This window comes from Mobula hypostoma, chromosome 5 (genome assembly GCF_963921235.1).
Source record: "Mobula hypostoma chromosome 5, sMobHyp1.1, whole genome shotgun sequence".
Classification (NCBI taxonomy): domain Eukaryota; kingdom Metazoa; phylum Chordata; class Chondrichthyes; order Myliobatiformes; family Myliobatidae; genus Mobula; species Mobula hypostoma.
The window spans coordinates 6,485,584-6,504,718 of record NC_086101.1 but is presented as its reverse complement, the minus strand read 5'-3'; the positions used below and the strand labels follow the sequence as shown (position 1 = coordinate 6,504,718).

Genomic DNA, 19,135 nt, shown 5'->3' with positions numbered 1-19,135 from the left:
GACGGTGAAGAGTTTGTACATTCACCCCGTGACTGCACAGATGTTCTGCTTTCCTCCCACGTTACAAAGACGTACAGATTACGGTTAGTAAGCTGTGGGCCTACCCTCGTAGGCTTCCCCCAGCAAGACATTGGACTGTGTTGGTCATTGACACCAAAGGTGCATTTCACCATGCTTCGATGTACACGTGACAAATAAAAGTTAATCCTTAATCGATACAATCAATTCCATGGTCTGCAGACTCGATTCCAATTTCACCACGTGGAACACACGGGAGAAGCAAACTTTCTGATCATTAATGGCAGAAATTCCTGCAGAATGCCCAGTCGCAAAGAAAGAAAAGACCCTGAGAGAGAGGAAGCATTGAATCATGATGAATGCGATATGAGTAGGCAAGGTGATCCTCATGGTCTAAAGCAGGGGTAGGCCACATCCGGCCCGCGAAGGTATTTTGACCGGCCCACGAGAAAATATTGGGATACTATGCTGATCCGGCCCGCGAGCGATTTTTCCTTATTCTGAGTGTTTCACGCGACCGCACTGATTGACATTCATGGCGTCTTGTTACACTGGACCCAGGTTCCGTTTTGCTCCAAACCAAACACTGGTATATATGAATGACGTGAAGGCAGACTACCTTATTAATATGTATTAGATACTCTCCGTGCACGCGCAAGTTTTCAGATGGGATCATTCAAATTTGTAAACAGAAACAGGGTCACTGGGTTTTAACAAGAAATCCATGCTAAATATCCAGATATTTACATGTGCTACGATACTTGTTGAACAACTCGCAATTCAAAATAAAATCGAAGAAAAAAATTCCAATGGCAATGAATGCAAAATGCAGGAAGGTAAACACTGAGTGCTGAAATTTCCAAGACACTTGGACACTAGATTACTTCGTCGAGCAAGCCGGGAAACCAGTTTGTCTCATTTGCCTAGAAAATGAGACAAAGGTCCAAGAATTGAGAAAAGAAGTTTCAACTTGTTTTGCTAATTTTCGCTTGCATGCAAATGAGTTCAAGCTGTTTGCTACTCCATTTGATGTGGAAGTGGACACTGCATCAGAAATTTTTCAAATGGAATTGATTGAGATGCAGTGTGACGACATATTGAGATCAAAATTTCATTCTGAAGATGTATCAGTGCTTGAATCCTATAGAGAATATATTCATCCAAGTGGGAAGTATCCTAACTTAGTGGACCATGCAAAAGAGATGGCATCATTGTTTGGCAGCACTTATATTTGCGAGCAATTATTTTCAAAACTGAAGCACACCGAACCATTTGAGAACAAGATTGACTGATGCCCGTCTAGATAATGTCTTGCTCTTGGCATCAACAAGTGTGACACCCAATATTGAGAAGCTTTCAAGCAACAAACAGCATCAAGTTTCACATTGATTTATCGACGGTTTGCATTAAAATTTTCTTTTTTATTATACTTAATTTACCACAATTCAATGCATCATATTCATATGTTTTACATTTAAAGATTGTGTCCTTTTAATAGATTCAAAAGATGCCTTGACTGAAATAAACTGCAACTAAACTGAGTTCTTTGTTTCTAATTGGCATCCCTGGTTAAGCACAAATGATTTTCTAGCATGTGTTATTCATTAATTTGAGGTAAAACATAACTAGATGTATTTAAATGGATAATTCCCATATTACAAGCTTCCTTATGGCATTTATCTGGCCCACCGTCCACTCATTAATATACGATCCGGCCCACAGAGGCAAAAAGGTTGCCGACCCCTGTCTAAAGCCATTTTAAATGAACAGGCTGATACAAGTAAAGCCCTGGAATAAATAAATGCAAGTTGTGCACGTTCTCTGACAGAAACAATCCCAAACTCCAGTCATCTGCATCGGGATCACATTCTGAAATTTTCCATCTCGCAAGCTCAGAGAATACACAGAAAAAGTTCAAAGTTCAAAGCAAATTTATTATCAAAGTGTGTGAGTGTGTGTGTGTGTATGTGTGTGTGTGTGTGTGTGTGTGTGTGTGTGTGTGTGTGTATATGTATCACCATATACAACTCTGAGATTCCTTTTCTTGTGGGCGTACTTAATAAATCCACAGACTGAAGACCATGATAGAATCAATGAAAGACCGCAACAACTGTGCAAAAGACAACAAACTGAGCAAATACAAAAAGAAAGATAATAAATAAATAAACAATAAATAATGAGAACACGAGATAAAGAGTCCTTGAAAGTGAGTCCATTGGTTGTGGAAACATTTCAATGATGGGGAAGTTATCCCCACTGATTCAAGAGCCTGATGGTTGAGGGCTAATAACTGTTCCAGAACCCGGTGGTGTGGGACAAGTGGCTTCTGTACCCAGTCACTGATGGCAGCAGTGAGAAGAGAGCATGTCCTGGGTGGTGGGGGTCCCTGATGATAGATGCTGCTCTCCTGCAACAGCACTCCATGTAGATGCACTCAACGGTGGGGTGGGCTCCACCACTGGGGTCACAATCAATAAATGATTCGCTTTATTTGTCACATCAAGGATCAATTTTTTTTCTTCTGTAATGCTGTTTAAATTCCAAATGCATGCTGGTGTTTCTATATGTACATATGCACACTTCATTCTATATCCGTACTTTAACCTCTAACCTTTAACTGTAATTCTTCACAATTTGAAATTTAAACAGCATTACAGAAGAAAAAACCGATCCTTGATGTGACAAATAAAACTAATCATTTATTGTGAAGAAAGGTTAGAGGTTAAAGTATAGATATAGAATGAAGTGTGCATAGGTACATATAGAAACGCCAGCGTGCATTTGGAATTTAAACGGCATTATACTCCGTGGCCACTTTATTAGGTAGACCTGCTCGTTAACGATAATATCTAATCAGCCAATTATAAGGCAGCAACTCGATGCATAAAAGCATGCAGACATGGTCATGAGGTTCAGTTGCTGTTCAGACTAAACATCAGAGTGGGGAAGAAATCTAATAAAGAAACAACATTTGACAATTGTGAAGAATTACAGTTAGAGTTTAAAGTACAGATATAGAATGAAGTGTGCATATGTACATATAGAAACACCAGCGTGCATTTGGAATTTAAACAGCATTATAAAAAGTGGTTGAAGTGTTTCCAAAGCAGTGACGGGGTAATAGATCAAGGAGGGCGGGAGTCTAACCAGAACGGTCTAATCTGCCTGAATGTAGAAACATGTGACAGTGGTTGGCATCCGTCTGTCTTGACAAGCCTGGGTGGAAGGTATGGAGATCCTGAGATGCCCTGTCATCAAGATCCCCCTCTCAGCCTCACCAGTGTAGTCCAACGTTTGGCACCAGCTTGGCTGCAGGAGCTGCTGGGAGGACGTTCAGTAATGTCCAGCCGCCTTAGGGGCTCCGCTCCGGATTTGCTGTCTGGGTTCACTCCCGTAGCCTTCGTCTCTCCTGAGGCTGCCCACAAGGCAGTGGGGTTATTTACCCATCGCTGGGGATCTGGTTCACGAGCACCAGGGCGTGTCCACACACCGGTGGGTCTGTGTGCTACGTGTGCAGGGGCCAGACCTCCTCCCCGGCTTCTGTAGTTCAGCCTGAATCCGCGAGGAGTTCAGTTCCTGTGTGTCGCCAGGGAGGAGGCGATTCACGAGGCTTGCTGTCGTAGAGGGTGTGTACTAGCAGGGAGAGACTTCACCTCTCCTTTTTATAAACCAGCAGTGGAAGCTGAAAGTAAGAGCAACAAAAACTACCCACTATACTACCACACCAGACGCATCAAAACAACCATTTTGACACCAGAAACACATACGTCAAAACACACAGTGAAAGGCGTTGTTTTGCGTCAACAGCCAATGAGCTGGGGGCAGCCTACAAGTGGCGCCGTGCTTCCAGCAATAACATAGCCTACCCACAATCCACTAACGCTAACCACACGAGTTTGGAATGCGGAGCACCCGGAGGACACCTACACAGTCACGGGGAGAACGCAGAAAATCCTCACAGACAGGCGGAATCAATCTTAATCTCACAGCTGACACTGTGAAGAGTTACACGAACTGCTACCCTACCACACCATATCCATAGTCACTAAACAGGGGAACTTGCTCTCTTCTACATCCCTTACCAATAATCCAGAACGTGATCCAGTATTGTAGCAATGGCTGGACCCTCTGCAGATGATTGTTCGTAGATAACGCCACAGGATCCATCCTCGCCAACAATGAACTGTAACACAAACCACAACCTTTGATCCATCACTTACAAGAGCAATAATTAACTAATGTTTCGTGTGGTGAGCTGCAATCCGGCCATTTTAACAGTGGACCAACTGGGATCATCTGGCGGTCAGTCATTTTAACTGTGGACCAGCTGGGATCTGCCAGTGGCCAGCCATTTTATCTGTGGTATCAACAGGGATCTCCTGGTGGCCAGCCGTTTTAACAGTGGTACCAGCCACGATATCCCATTGTCAGCCATTTTAATCATGGCACCAGCCGGGATCTCCCTTTGGCCAGCCACTTTAATCGTGGCACCAGTCAGGATCTCTCGGTGGTCAGCTATTTTAACTGTGGTACCAGCCAAGATCTCCCGTTGGCCAGCCATTTTAACTTCAGCACCAGCGGTTTTACAGACGTTTGTAACTGGATCGGGATCTCCTGGTGGCCGGCCATTTCATTTCTACTTCCCACTCTCACAGCAACATGCTGCCTGGCCTGCTGAGTGTTTCTCCAGCACTTTGTGTGGGTTACACTAACTTGTCAGTCTACATCCCCACCCCCACAGCTCAGACGAGGCTGGTCGCAGAACGGAGGTTCAGTAAATCGTATTCCACGTCAGTAGTTTCTGCCTGACGGCATGAAAATAAAATCCTCTAACTTCCCTCAGAGGGTGGTGCGTGTGGAACGAGCTGCCAGAGGAAGTAGTGGATGCAGACTCAATTTATTTAAGAGCAGTTTGGATAAGTACACAGATGAGAGGGGCATGGAGAGCTACGGTCCCGGTGGGCGCCATTGGGATGAGGCAGAGTAACAGTCTGGCAGGGACTAGATGGGTCAAAAGGCATTTCTGTGCTGTAATACTCTATGACTCTGAGACACTACGTGATCAGCGTACCACTTTGTCTCTCGTACCTGCAGAGTTTTGTCGAACCAACGGTTGCCACTGTTGGAGTAGCTCCCTCCTCCGTGCAGCATCTGTGCGGCCATCCGGCTCGTGTACTTCTCCTCCGAGATCTTCAGGACCGGCGAGTCCAGGCACACGGTGAAGAGGCTCCGTTGAATGGTCCGGACCGACTCCCTGTTCAGCTTGTCTGAGGAAGACACCAAATGCTGCACATGCTCGTACCTCACTCACTTCGACCCATTGCTCAATACGATCAGAAATCTGACTACATTGGTCTTTACAACTCATTCCCACCATCTACAGAAGGGGTTCCCGACCTGGGGACCGCGGACCCCTTTCTTAATGGAATTGGTCCCGGGCATCAAAAAGTTTGGGAACCCTTGATGTACTGTCTTCCAGGCAGAAGTGCCACAGATTTCTGACACACTTGGGTGGCACGGTAGTGTAGTGGTTAGGTAACACTGATCCAATCCCACCACTTTCTGTAAGGACGTTGTATGTTCTACCAGCGACAGTGTGAGTTTCCTCTGGGTGCTCAGGATTCCTCCCATAGTCCAAGATGTACAGGTTAGAAGGTTAATTGGTCACACGGGTGCAATTGGTCACATGGGTGTAACTGGGCAGCAAAGGCTCGCTGGGCCAGAAGGGGTTGTTACTAAGCTTTATCTCAAAATCAGGGGTACCCAAACTTTTTATGTCATGCCTTTTTTTATATTGATAACTATTTAGTCTGTTCACATTTATTGAGGGTTGATTATTGACGCTTGTGCTAATGTTATTGCTCATGGCTGTTTGCACTGCTGTCTAGTCAATTGTTGGTTGCTATTGTGTATTCTCCTGTGTTTTATGCTCAGCAGCGAACCACAATCAGCTCTGGTACGTTTCAGATACCGGCAATAAAGTGCTGTTGATTTGGATTCTACTTCAACAGAACAAGGAGAGCAGGACAAGCCATTTAACGGACGTTGTGCGGGGACGGTGAGGGTGTTACGCCTGAGTGAGTTTTGTTGAGAAGCTGGAGAGCTACAGGAAAGACGCTTCAGGGGTGATGTGTAGTCCCAGTGGTGATGGACTTGTACCATCTCCCTAAAGGCAATTTGGTGAATAGTGACTGATGGGTGCGTGAGAGAGTAGAAATATTTTCAGCCCTTTTCTTCACTCTGGCAATGAACAGGTCTTCTAATGTCGAAAGCTGACAGCCAGTGATCTTCTCCGCCCAGTGGATCACCCGGTGCGACCTGGGCTTGGAGCGGGAGGGGATGAAGGGAAACCAAACGGTGACACAGCTGACACACACTAAACGCGGGAGGAACTCAGCAACCCAGGCAACGTCCATGGAAAAGAGTACAGTCAACGTTTTCCGTCCGAAATTCCGTCCGTCAGTCTGGAGAAAAAAAGATGAGGAGTCAGAGCTAGGTGGGGGAGGGGAGGAAGAGACACAGGGTGAAAGGTGAAACCGGGGGTAGGGGGGGAGGGAGGGTGAAGTAAAGAGCTGGGAAGTTGGTTGGTGAAAGAGATACAGGGATGGTGAAGGCGGAGTCCAATAGGAGACAGCAGAAGACCACAGAAGAAAGAAAAGCAGGAGGAGCTCCAGAGGAAGGTAAGGAGATAAGGTGAGAGGGGAAAATCGGAATGGGGAATGGTGAAGAGGGCGCGCGGGGAGGAAGAGATTACCAGAAGCTTGAGAAATTGATGTTCATGCCATCAGGTTGGTGGCTACCCAGACAAAATATAACATTTGGCTCCTCCCTGGGTGTGGCCTTGTTGCGACAATAGAGGAGGACATGGACTGACATGTCGGAATGGGAATGGGTGGCCACTGGGAGATCCCACTTTTCCTGGCGGACAGAGTGTAGGTGTTCAGTGAGGCTGTGTCCGTGAGCACTGGATAGAGTAGACGGCTAGGTCAGACTCACAGGTGGAGTATCGTCTCACCTGGAAGGACTGTTTGGGGCCCTGAATGGTAGTGAGAGAGAAGGTGTATGGGCAGGTGTAGCACTTGTTCTGCTTGCAAGGATAAGTGCCAGGAGGGAGACCAGTGGGGAGCGACGAACGGACAAGGGGGTTGCATACAGAGCAATCCCTGTGGAAAGCGGGAAGTGGTGGGGTGGGCTTGGTGGTGGGATCCCGCTGGAGATGGCAGAGGTTACAGAGAATTATGTGCTGGATGCAGAGGCTGGCACCCACCCTATCAGTCACCTCTTCACCAAACTGCAAGTAGTAGGGTGGGAAGAGGTTTGTAATAGACATCAGCCGATAAGCTGTCTCCAGAGACAGAGGCAGCGAGATCGAGAAAGGAAATAGACCAGATAAGTTTGAGGGCAGGGTGGAAGCTGAAGGCAAAGTTGATGAAGTCGACGAGCTCTGCATAGGTGCAGGAAGTAGCACCAATGAAGTCGTCGACGTAGCATAGGAGAAGTCGGGGAGTAATACCAGTAGCCAACAAAAAGGCAAACCTAGCTGGGACTCCAGCTGTACCTTTTGTTTGAAGGAAGTAGGAGAAGCCAAAGGTGAAATTATTGAGTGAGGACCAGTTCCACCAGACGGAGGAGAGTGGTGGTGGAGAGGAACTGGTTGGTTCTGGTGTCCAGAAAGAAATAGAGAGCTTTGAGGCCTTCCTGACATGTATAGGGACATAGTGAAAATAAGATTATTGGGGCCAGGGAACTTGAATTGTTGTAAAGATAAAGAGCATGTGAAATGTCACAGACGTAGGTAGGAAGAGAGTGAACCAGTGGAGGATAAAACAGAGTCAAGGTAAGCCAATGTGAGTTCAGTGGGGCAGGAACAAGATGAAACATTGGGTTTACCTGAACGTGCGGGTTTGTGGATCTTGGGTAGCAGCTAGAAACAGGAGGTGCGGGGTGCATGAACTATGAGGTTGCTGGCAGTGGATGGGGAGATCCCCAGAGTTAATAAGATCACTAACTCTGACTGGTCAAAGAACACTGAGGCTGTCTACAAGAAGGGTCAGAGCCGTCTCTATTTCCTGAGGAGACTGAGGTCCTTTAACATCTGCTGGACGATGCTGAGGATGTTCTACAAGTCTGTGGTGGCCAGTGCGATCATGTTTGCTGTTGTGTGTTGGGGCAGCAGGCTGAGGGTAGCAGACACCAACAGAATCAACAAACTCATCCGTAAGGCCAGTGATGTTGTGGGGATGGAACTGGACTCTCTGACGGTGGTGTCTGAAAAGAGGATGCTGTCCAAGTTGCATGCCATCTTGATCAATGTCTCCCATCTACTACATAATGTACTGGTTGGGCACAGGAGTACATTCAGCCAGAGACTCATTCCTCCAAGATGCAACACAGAGCGTCATAGGAAGTCATTCCTGCCTGTGGCCATCAAACTTTACAACTCCTCCCTTGGAGGGTCAGACACCCTGAGCCAATAGGCTGGTCCTGGACATATTTCACAATTTACTGGCATAATTTACATATTACTATTTAACTATTTATGGTTTTATTACTATTTATTATTTATGGTGCAACTGTAACGAAAACCAATTTCCCCCGGGATCAATGAAGTGTGACTATGACTAAGATTAGTGATGGTGTGAAGGACAATGGTCTGGTGCTCCTCAGCGGGGTCCGGTTCGAGGGGTAAGCAAGAGGAGGTGTCTGAGAGTTAGTGCTGGGCCTCAGCAAGGAAGAGGCCAGTCTGCCAGACTAGTACACACCCCTCTTATCTAGGTGTTTGATAGTGAGGTTAGGATTAGTGCAGAGAGAGTGGAGAGAGTGGAAGGAGTGAGGTTGGAATTGGAGAGAGCAGTAGTGAAGTCGAGACAGTTGATGTCCCATCGGCAGTTGGCAATGAAAAGATCCAGAATAGGCAGAAGACCAGGGTGGGGTATCCAGAAAGAGGAGGGTGGCTGTAGACAGGAGAAGGTGTAATCATTGCGGGGTGGAGTGTCCTTGCCAAAGAAGTAGGCACGGAGACAGAGGAGGCGAGGGCGGAATTCACTGAGGTGCGGGCACAGGGGGACAAACGTGAAGCCCTGACTGAGGACGGAACATTCTGTCTCAGAGAGGTGAGGTCAGAGGGGATGACGATTCACACAACACACTCAGTGATGGCTGAGTAAAACAGTAATTCACAGCAGAACAGACAGACAATAGAATGAATGAAAAACTACACACAAAGACTGACAAAGAATCAATGTGCAAAAGAAAACAACCAGTGCAAATACAAAAAATGGGAAGTAATTAACAAACACATAATACAGATAACATGAATTTTAAAGTCTTTGAAAGTGAGTCTGTAGGTTGTGGTCCTGCTGAAGGGTTTCAGCCTGAAGTTTCGACTGTACTCTTTTCCATAGATGCTGCCTGGCCTGCTGAGTTCCTCCAGCATTTTGTGTGTGTTACTGTAGGTTGTGGAATCATTTCTGAATTGAGTTAAGGTATCCACACTTGTTCACAAGTTTGATGGTTGTAGGGTAATATCTACACTTTCCTCCAATCACCTCACTTTTTCACAACAAAACGTTCATTTGGTGTTGCAATCATTCTGAGTTTTTACCTTTCATGAGCGTGTTGTGGGCCTGGCCCCAGGTGTTCCGGTGATCACTGGTCAGAACTCCCAGTGGCTCCTTGTCCGTCTTCCAGGAGAAATTCCGGATGCGCTGGAGCTGCATGTGGATCTGGTCCACGGTGAGTGGGGAGCCGTCACTGTTGTACACGTCCAGGTGGAAGAACTGAAAGCACGAGTTAGTGCAGTGTTAGTGCAGCCATTGACAGGATTAGTAAAATTATTACCAGGGTCACTTCCTGACAATTCATATCCTCAGTATAGTTATTTCTTCATTTTTTGCACAATTTGTCTTCTTTTGCACATTTGTTGTTTGTCAGTCTTTGCTGTTATTTCTCATAAATTCAACTGTATTTTGCCCTGTAAATGCCTGCAAGAAAATGAATCTCAACATAGCGTACTTGTATCGTAGCATATACATACTTTAATAATAAATTGACTTTGAACTTTGAGTATAGGCTGATGTCAGAGGCAAGATTTTTTTTTAAAACACCACAGACAGGTTCTCAGTACTATTTATTACCTTTTTATTATTGGCAAGGTTTGTCCTCTTTTGCACCTTTTCATAAATTCTATTGTATTTCTTTATTTTCCTGTAAATGTCCACAAGAAAATGAACCTTAGGATAGCATGTGGTGACATATACTTACAGACATCCCACCTCTCCCGGAAGTTCCGGGAGTCTCCTGCATATGATTAGCAGCTCCCTGATGCCCGCAAATTATATACAATATCATGGAAATCTATTTTTTTTGAGAGCGAGCGAGAGAGTGCGCGCGAGAGCAAGCGAGAGAAAGCAAAAGAGAAAGAGTGAGAGCAACCATGAGAGAGAGCGAGAGAGAGAGAGAGAGCGCAAGAGCGCGCCATGGCAGAGTGTTCCAAAAAAAGAAAATATAAAACGTAGGTCACCCCAGACTACACTAAAGTGTACCACTGTCAAAAATAATGACAGTGTTGCTCGCTGCACTGTTTGCAACAGTGACTTTTCTATTGCCCATGGTGGGTTAAGACTGTAAAAGACATGTTGAGGTGAGTTTAACAGGTGTCATTCATTCATTAGCATAGCTAATATTATTTAAACTAGCTGGCTAGCTGCTAAGGAGCTACTGACATCCCACCTCTCCCGGAAGTCTCCCGCAAATTGATGGTGCTACCTTCCTGAAATGAGTTTTTGCAGGGGGGGATGTCTGTACTTAGTTTGATAATCAATTTACTTTGAATTTTGAAACCAGAGCTACTATCACCGAACAGAAGCTTTCAAACTAAAATCTCTGAGATAACAATAGAAATATGTTCCCTCAGGTCACACCAGAATAGCAGCTGGCGTAGACCAATGAGTACCCTGTCAGCAGTGAGTCCCGTCACTAGGACAGTATCACAGCCCGGGGGAAGAAGCTGTTAACCAGTCTCACAATCCTTGTCCTGATACTCCTGTACCTCCTTCCTGACAGCTTCTGGACCACACAATGATGCAGCCAGACAGAACCCTCACACGGTGCTCCTGCGTGAAGTTGTTTAAGGGGGCAGGGAGCCTTGCATGCCCCAGTCTCTTCAGAAAGTACAGTCTCTGCCGTGCCTTCTTGACTAGTGAGGAGGTTTTGCGATTCCAGGTTGGATCATCTGTTATGTGGGCATGCCAAGGAAATTTGTACTCGTCACTCTCTTAGTGCCAGAGCCATTGATGTGCAATGGGGCGTGCACTTTCCTGAAGTTAACAATCATCTCTTCTGTCTCGTCCATGTTGAGACTCAGATTGTTGTACTCATACCAGTTGACAAGCCTCTATACCTTCTCTCTCGATGCTGTCTCATCATAGTTGCTGAAGAGGGCAACCACTGTCATATACTCACCGTATACTCAGGCACAGCAGACTCCCTAATGAAAATGAATAGCACTTGATGTTCCTTTTAAATATCTTGTGCAGAGGGCATCAAGGAGTGGTATATGCAGTTTGTTAAATCAATATAAAGCTGACACAATTCCAGACGGATATTTGAATCTCATCAGAGTGAAGCTCTCCGCTCGCACAATTGTACTGATGCACAAGGTCCTTGGAACTTCCAGACAAGAGTTATGAATGAGGCAAACAGCACTCGGCTGTTGCCAAGATGAGGAAACCTGATCACGTACCAAACCATGACTGGTCTCCAGCTGAAAATTGCTGGCCACCAATGAACAACAAGGTGCAAATGCTCCAACTACCTTCAGCAAAACAGCAAGCAGGCGAAAACAACCAAGTTCACAATTACATTCGCAAACACAAGGAATTCTGCAGATGCTGGAAATTCAAGCAACACACATCAAAGTTGCTAAATCTCTTACTAGCTCTTCCTTCAGTTAGTCCCGACAAAGGGTCTCGACCCAAAACGTCGACTGTACCTCTTCCTAGAGATGCTGCCTGGCCTGCTGTGTTCACCAGCAACTTTGATGTGTGTTGTCACAATTACATTGATTGCATGAACATGGAATTCAAAACTTCAAAGTAAATTTATTATCAAAGTACTTATACATGTCTGTGCAAAATTTTAGGCATATATATAGCTAGGGTAATTGCACTATACTGCAACCACAGTAAAAAAAAACAAATTTCATGAGATATGAGAGATAAACCTGATTCTGATATGGGTCTCTATTGTGGACTGACAGCGGGAATGGGCAGGGAGAAAGGAAACATGGTTGGGAAAGAGAAAGGGAGAGGGGAGAGAACAGGAAGCACCAGAGAGACATTCTGTAATGATCAATAAACCAATTGTTTGGAATCTAATGACCTTGCCTTTTGTCCCAGGGCTGGGTGTTTCTGCACGCACACCACACCTGTCCCTGACATTCTCCCATGGCATTCTACCCTCACCATTCCCAACATCCTTCGTTCCTGCCAGATTTACAATCCTTTGCTCTCCACACCTTAACAAATATAGTACCGTACAAAAGTCTTAGGTATTCTAGCTATATACATGTCGCCTGAGACCTCTGCACAGTACTACATGTCAACATATACTACCCGGAATTTCATTTCCTTGCAGGCATTTATAGTTGAGCAAAGAAATACAATAGAAAAAAAATGAAAAACACACAAGTACTGACAAACAACCGGTTTGGAAGAGAAGACAATCTCTGCAAATACAAATCAAGTAATTCTGAAAAAATTATTCATGGTCCTTGAAAATGAGGCTGTAGGGCGTGGAATCACCTTAGAGTCGACATGAATGATGTTATCCACAATGGTTCTGCACCTTCTGGTAATTACTCAGAGTTCAAAGTAAATTGATTATCATAGTATTATATGTCACCGTATACTACCCTGAGATTCATTTTTTTGCCGGCATTCACATTATATACGAAGAAAATTTTGCAAAACAAGCAAAATAATATATAAATAAACAAACAATAAATATCGAGAACATGAGATGAGTTCTTGAAAGTGAGTCCATAGGTTGTGGAAACTGTTCAATGTTGGGGTTAGTGAAGGTGAAGTTGAGACTGCCCACAGTACAATCCTCGCTGATTTGATTTGATGCAAATGTCATCTTTATTCTATATTTCAATATACAAGTGACAATATCCCCTCTTCTTCGAGAGTCTGATGCTCGATGGTAATGACTGCTCTTGAACCCGGTAGTGTGAGCCCCGAGGCTCCTGTACCTTCTTCCTGATGGCAGTAGCGGGAAGAGAGAATGGCCTGGGTGGTGGATGCTGCTTTCCTACAACAGTGCTCCACACAGAAGTGCTCAATGGTAGGGAGAGCTTTACTCGTGAGGGACCGGGCTGTATCCACCAGTTCAATATCTTCATCCCCTCAGAACTGATCAATAAGCCCCTTGACCTTTACCTCAATATCTCCCTTACGCAATTAGATCCTCAGTTTCCTCACTTGCAGACCTCAGTTAGTTCCATGGTCTCCATCACCACAAGGCTGTGCACATGGCACCTCCCCCCCACCCGCCTGCTCTACTCGCTTTACACTTCAGACTCTGTGCCCAAACACAGCTCCAATGCCATATTCAAGTTTGCTCTGTCCTATGCTGAATCAAAGGCGGCGACAAATCAGAATATAGGAGGGAAATTGAAAATCTGGCTGAGTGGTGCCATGACAACAACCTCTCACCAATATCAATATCAGCAAGACCAAGGAGAAGAGTATTGAATTCAGGAGGAGGTAACCAGAAATCTTTGAGACAGTCCTTATTGGAGGGTCAGAGGTGGACAGGGTCAGCAACTTCAAATTTCTCGGCGTTATTCTATCGTAAGACACGTCCTGGGCCCAAAACGTAAAGACAATTACAAAAAAAAACATGGCAGCTCCTTTACTTCATTGGGAGTTTGCAGAGATTCACCATGATACCTACAACTTTGACAAACTTCTATAGATGTGTGGTGGAGAGTGCATTGACTGGCTGCATCACGACCTGGTATGGAAACACCAATGCCCTTGAATGGAAAATCCTACAAAAGCAGTGGATACAGGCCAGTCCACCTTTGAGCACATCTACATGAAACACCATTGCAGAAAAGCAGCATCCATCATCAGGGACCCCACCTCACTGCTGCCATCAGGAAGAAGGTACAGGAGCCTCAGGATCCACACCACCAGGTTCAGGAACAGTTATTACCCCTCAGCCATCAGGCTCTTGAAGCAAAGGGGAGAACTTCACTCACCCCAACATTGAAATGTTACCGCAACCAATGGACTCACTTTCAAGGACTCTTCGTCTCACATTTTCAATATTTATTACTTATTTATTTGTTATTATTATATCTTTTGTTTTATACTTGCAGTTTGTTGGCTTTTGCACACTGGTGAAATTCTCAAGTTAGTGCCATCTTTCAATGATTCTGTCATTGTTATTATTCTATAGATTTATTGAGCATGCCCGCAAGACAACAAATCTCAGGGTTGTATATGGTGACATATAGTATATGTACTTTGATAATAAATTTACTTTGAACTTTTGTAGCATTTTCCATTCAAAGGCATTGGTGATTCCATAAGGCTGTGATGCCACCAGCCAATATACTCTCTAATGCAAACCTAAAAAAGTTTGTCAGAGTTTCAAACGTCATGCTGAATCTTCATGAACCCCAAAGGAAGTAGAGGTGCTCCTGTGCCTCCTTTGTAATGGCACTTACCCAGGACGATTCTCTGAAATTATAACACCAAGGAATTCAAAGTTGATGACCCTCTCCAGCTCTTTGGATGAATACATGGATGGGAGGGGTATTGTCCAGGTGTGGGTGAATGGGACTAGGCAGAACAGAGTAACAGCTTGGCATGGACTATATTGGAGCTATAGTGCTCTCTCCATCAGAAACCCGTTATCTCCTCAAGACCCTCTAAATGAATACAAACATAGAAACATAGAAAATAGGTGCAGGAGTAGGCCATTCGGCCCTTCGAGCCTGCACCGCCATTCAGTATGATCATGGCTGATCATCCAACTCAGAACCCTGTACCAGCCTTCCCTCCATACTCCCTGACCCCTTTAGCGACAAGGGCCATAATCTAACTCCCTCTTAAATATAGCCAATGAACTGGCCTCAACTGTTTCCTGTGGCAGAGAATTCCACAGATTCACCACTCTCTGTGTGAAGTTTTTCCTCATCTCGGTCCTAAAAGGTTTCTCCTTTATCCTCAAACTGTGACCCCTCGTTCTGGACTTCCCCAACATCGGGAACAATCTTCCTGCATTTAGACTGTCCAATCCCTTTAGGATTTTATATGTTTCAATAAGATCCCCCCTCAATCTTCTAAATTCCAACGAGTATAAGCCTAGTCGATCCAGTCTTTCATCATATGAAAGTCCTGCCATCCCAGGAATCAACCTGGTGAACCTTCTTTGTACTCCCTCTATGGCAAAAATGTCTTTCCTCAGATTAGGGGACCAAAACTGCACACAATAGGAAATATATTGCACTGCCCACTCTCAGTTAAATGCCAACTAACTTGTTTTTTTATAACATTAGATTTATTTGTCACATGTATACAGTCGAAATGAGTCATTTGTGTCAAATCAAATCAGCAAGGATTGTACAGGGGGAAGCCTGCAAGTATCGCCATGTTTATATGCCAACATAACATGCCCACAACTCACGAAGCCTAACCCGTACGTTTTTGGAATAACAGGAAGAAACTGGTGCACCCAGGGGAAACCCAGACATTGACGAGGAGAATGCACAATCTCCTTCAGACAGCGGCCGGAATCGAACCCTCATGTTACAGCCGGCATTGCAATGCCGCTGTACTAACCGATACCCTACCATGCTGCTGTACCCTGCTGATCGACGGTCAGGTATCCAGCACGAGGTTCACAAACTAAACTTCAGCAAGGCTGCGGACAGAACCGTTACCACGGTGGCGTAGCGGTTAGCGTGACACTGTCACAGCTCGGGGTGTCGGAGTTCAGATTTCAGCTCCAGCGGAGTCGGAAAGGAGTCTGTACGTTCTCCCCGTGAATTGTGCGGGTTTCCTCTGGGTGCTCCGGTTTCCTCCCACAGTCCAAAGGCACTCTGGTTAGTAACTTTGTTGGTCATTGTAAGTTGCCCCATGATTAGGCTAGGGTTAAACCCGGGGTCTGCAGGGAGGCGCAGCTCATTGGCCAGAAGGGTATGTTCCACACTCTGTCTCCAAACAAAACTATATGAAATAAATAATGGCACATAATTACAGTTGAAGTCAGAAGTTTACAAACACCTTAGCCAAATACATTTAAACTCAGTTTTTCACAATTCCTGACGTTTAATCCAAATCCAGGGCTTTGTGATGGCCACTCCAATACCTCGACTTTGTTGTCCTTTAGCAATTTTGCCACAACTTTGGAGGTATGCTTGGGGTCGTTGACCATTTTGAAGACCCATTTGTGACCGAGCTTTAACTTCCTGGCTGATTGGGCCGGCTGGAGGCACAATGACATCAGTGCTGGACCCGGGAGCGGAGGTTCCCGGGTTCGAAACCAGTCAGTCCGCTCCCGAGTACGCCTTCCATCCGTGCCGGGTTGAGTGTCGAGATCGCAACTCGACCTCGTAAAATAAAGGGAAAATACTGCGAAAATGTTGTGTAAGGAGTGGTGTGCCACACAGTCACTCTCTCTCTCGCTCCGTGCCTTGTAAAAATCCATGAAAAAGACATAATCATGGACGCACGCACACACATGCAGATACACACACACAAACGCGCACGTGCACATGCAGACACAGACACACAGACGCGCATGCACGCAGGCACATGCCAAAAAAATTTTAAAAATAAAAAAAAACTTCCTGGCTGATGTCTTGAGATGTTGCTTCAATATATCCACACAATTTTCCTTCCTCATGATGCCATCTATTTTGTAAAATGCACCAGTCCCTCCTGCAGCAAAGCACCCCCACAACATGATGCTGCCACCCCCATGCTCCACGGTTGGGATGGTGTTCTTCGGCTTGCAAGCCTCACCCTTTTTCCTCCAAACATAACGATGGTCTTTATGGCCAAACAGTTCAATTTTTGTTTCATCAGACCAGAGGACATTTCTCCAAGAAGTAAGATCTTTGTCCCCATGTGCACTTGCAAACTGTAGTCTGGCTTTTTTATGGTGGTTTTGAAGCAGCCTTCTTCCTTGCTGAGCAGCCTTTCAGGTTATGTCGATATAGGACTCGTTTGACTGTGGATATGGATACTTGTCTACCTGTTTCCTCCAGCATCTTCACAAGGTCCTTTGCTGTTGTTCTGGGATTGATTTGCACTTTTCACGCCAAAGTACGTTCATCTCTAGGAGACAGAATGCGTCTCCTTCCTGAGTGGTATGACGGCTGCGTGATCCCATGGTGTTTATACTTGCCTACTATTGATTGTACAGATGAACATCATATCTTCAGGCATTTGGAAATTGCTCCCAAGGATGAACCAGACTTGACATCATTTTCTGACCTCAATCCGATAGAAAGTTTGTGGGCAGAACTGAACAAGTGTGTGCGAGCAAGGAGGCCAACAAACCTGACTCAGTTACACCAGTTCTGTCTGGAGGAATGGAACAAAATTCCAGCAACTTACTGTGAGAAGCTTGTGGAAGACTACCCAAAACGTTTGACCCAAGTTAAGCAATTTAAAGGGAATGCTACCAAATACTCAAAGTGTATGTAAACTTCTGACCCACTGGGAAAGTGATGAAAGAAATAAAAGCTGAAATAAATTATTCTCTCTACTATTATTCTGACATGTCACATTCTTAAAATAAAGTAGTGATCCTCACTGACCTAAAACAGGGCATGTTTTCTAGGATTAAATGTCAGGAATTGTGAAAAACTGAGTTTAAATGTATTTGGATAAGGTGTATGTAAACTTCTGACTTCAACTATAACTTCAATAGCTTCAACCATAGTCAATAACTTCAACTTTACCTGGAAGTTCCGGACAACGGTGATGTGTGTTGGTGGAGACCGGCTATAGCCGTAGTTTATCAAAGAGTCACGTTTGGGCCCAGGGATGCGGCAGGAGGACAGGATTTTGCCATACAGATCCATGCAGAGGGGTTTGCCTCGACTATACTCCATTGGAAGTAACTGGCTAAAGAAAACAGAATGAAGAATGAAATGTCAGCATCTTGCAATATTTAATTTACTTTTTATTAGAGATACAGCACAGTAACCGGCCCTTCCGGCTCGACAAACCCGCACCGTCCAAGTACACCCCACTAACCCGTACGGCTTTGGAGCGCGGGAGGAAACCGGTGCATTCAGGAGAAACCGCGAGGGCAGGGGAAAACGTGCAAACTCCTTACGGACAGCAACGGGAGTGAACCCAGTCACTGGCGCTGTAAAGTGTTTACGCTACACCAGCCCAAGCTTAAAAACAAACCCAACCTCGGGATGCAACAAAGTCATTCTGACGTGAAGGAGTTAACGTGAGACTATGAGAGGCAGGAGAGGTTTCCCATGTATAAGTTAGTGTCTGGAGTAATCTGTGAACATAGAACATAAAATCCACAGCACGTTACAGGCCCTTCAGCCCACAACGTTGTGCCGACCATGTAACCTACTCTAGAAACTGTCTAGAATTTCCCTACCGCATAGCCCTCTATTTTTCTAAGCTCCATGTACCCATCTAAGAGGCTCTTAAAAGACCCTATTGTATCCGCCTCCACCACCATTGCTGGCAGCCCATTCCACGCACCCACCACTCTCTGTGTGTGAGAAACTTACCCCTGACATACCCCCGGTACCTATTTCCAAGCACCTTAAAACTGTGCCCTCTCATATTCGCCATTTCAGCCCTGGGAAAAAGCCTCTGGCAATCCACATGATCAATGCCTCTCATCATCTTATACACCTCTATCAGGTCACCTCTCATCCTCCGTCGCTCCAAGGAGAAAAGGCCAAGTTCACTCAATCTATTCTCAGAAGGCTCGCTTTCCAATCCAGGCAACATCCTAGTAAATCTCTTCTGTACTCTCTCAATAGTATCCACATCCTTCCTGGACTGAGGTGACCAGAACTGAAGACAGTATTCCAAGTGAGGTCTGACCAAGGTCC

The 19,135-nt window shown here is 45.3% G+C and overlaps 1 protein-coding gene across 1 annotated transcript in view; it reads right to left on the bottom strand.

Annotated features, from left to right (window-relative positions):
• The window catches only part of LOC134346534 (carnitine O-acetyltransferase-like), a 70,328-nt gene that overhangs the window by 33,905 nt on the left and 17,288 nt on the right, over nt 1-19,135 (bottom strand). The window contains exons 5-8 of the mRNA XM_063047945.1: nt 18,005-18,170; nt 9,623-9,797; nt 5,107-5,285; nt 4,101-4,201 (exon numbers count right to left, since the gene is read on the bottom strand). Of these exons, the coding sequence (XP_062904015.1) occupies nt 4,101-4,201; nt 5,107-5,285; nt 9,623-9,797; nt 18,005-18,170 (621 nt within the window). The remainder of the gene's footprint in view (nt 1-4,100; nt 4,202-5,106; nt 5,286-9,622; nt 9,798-18,004; nt 18,171-19,135) is intronic.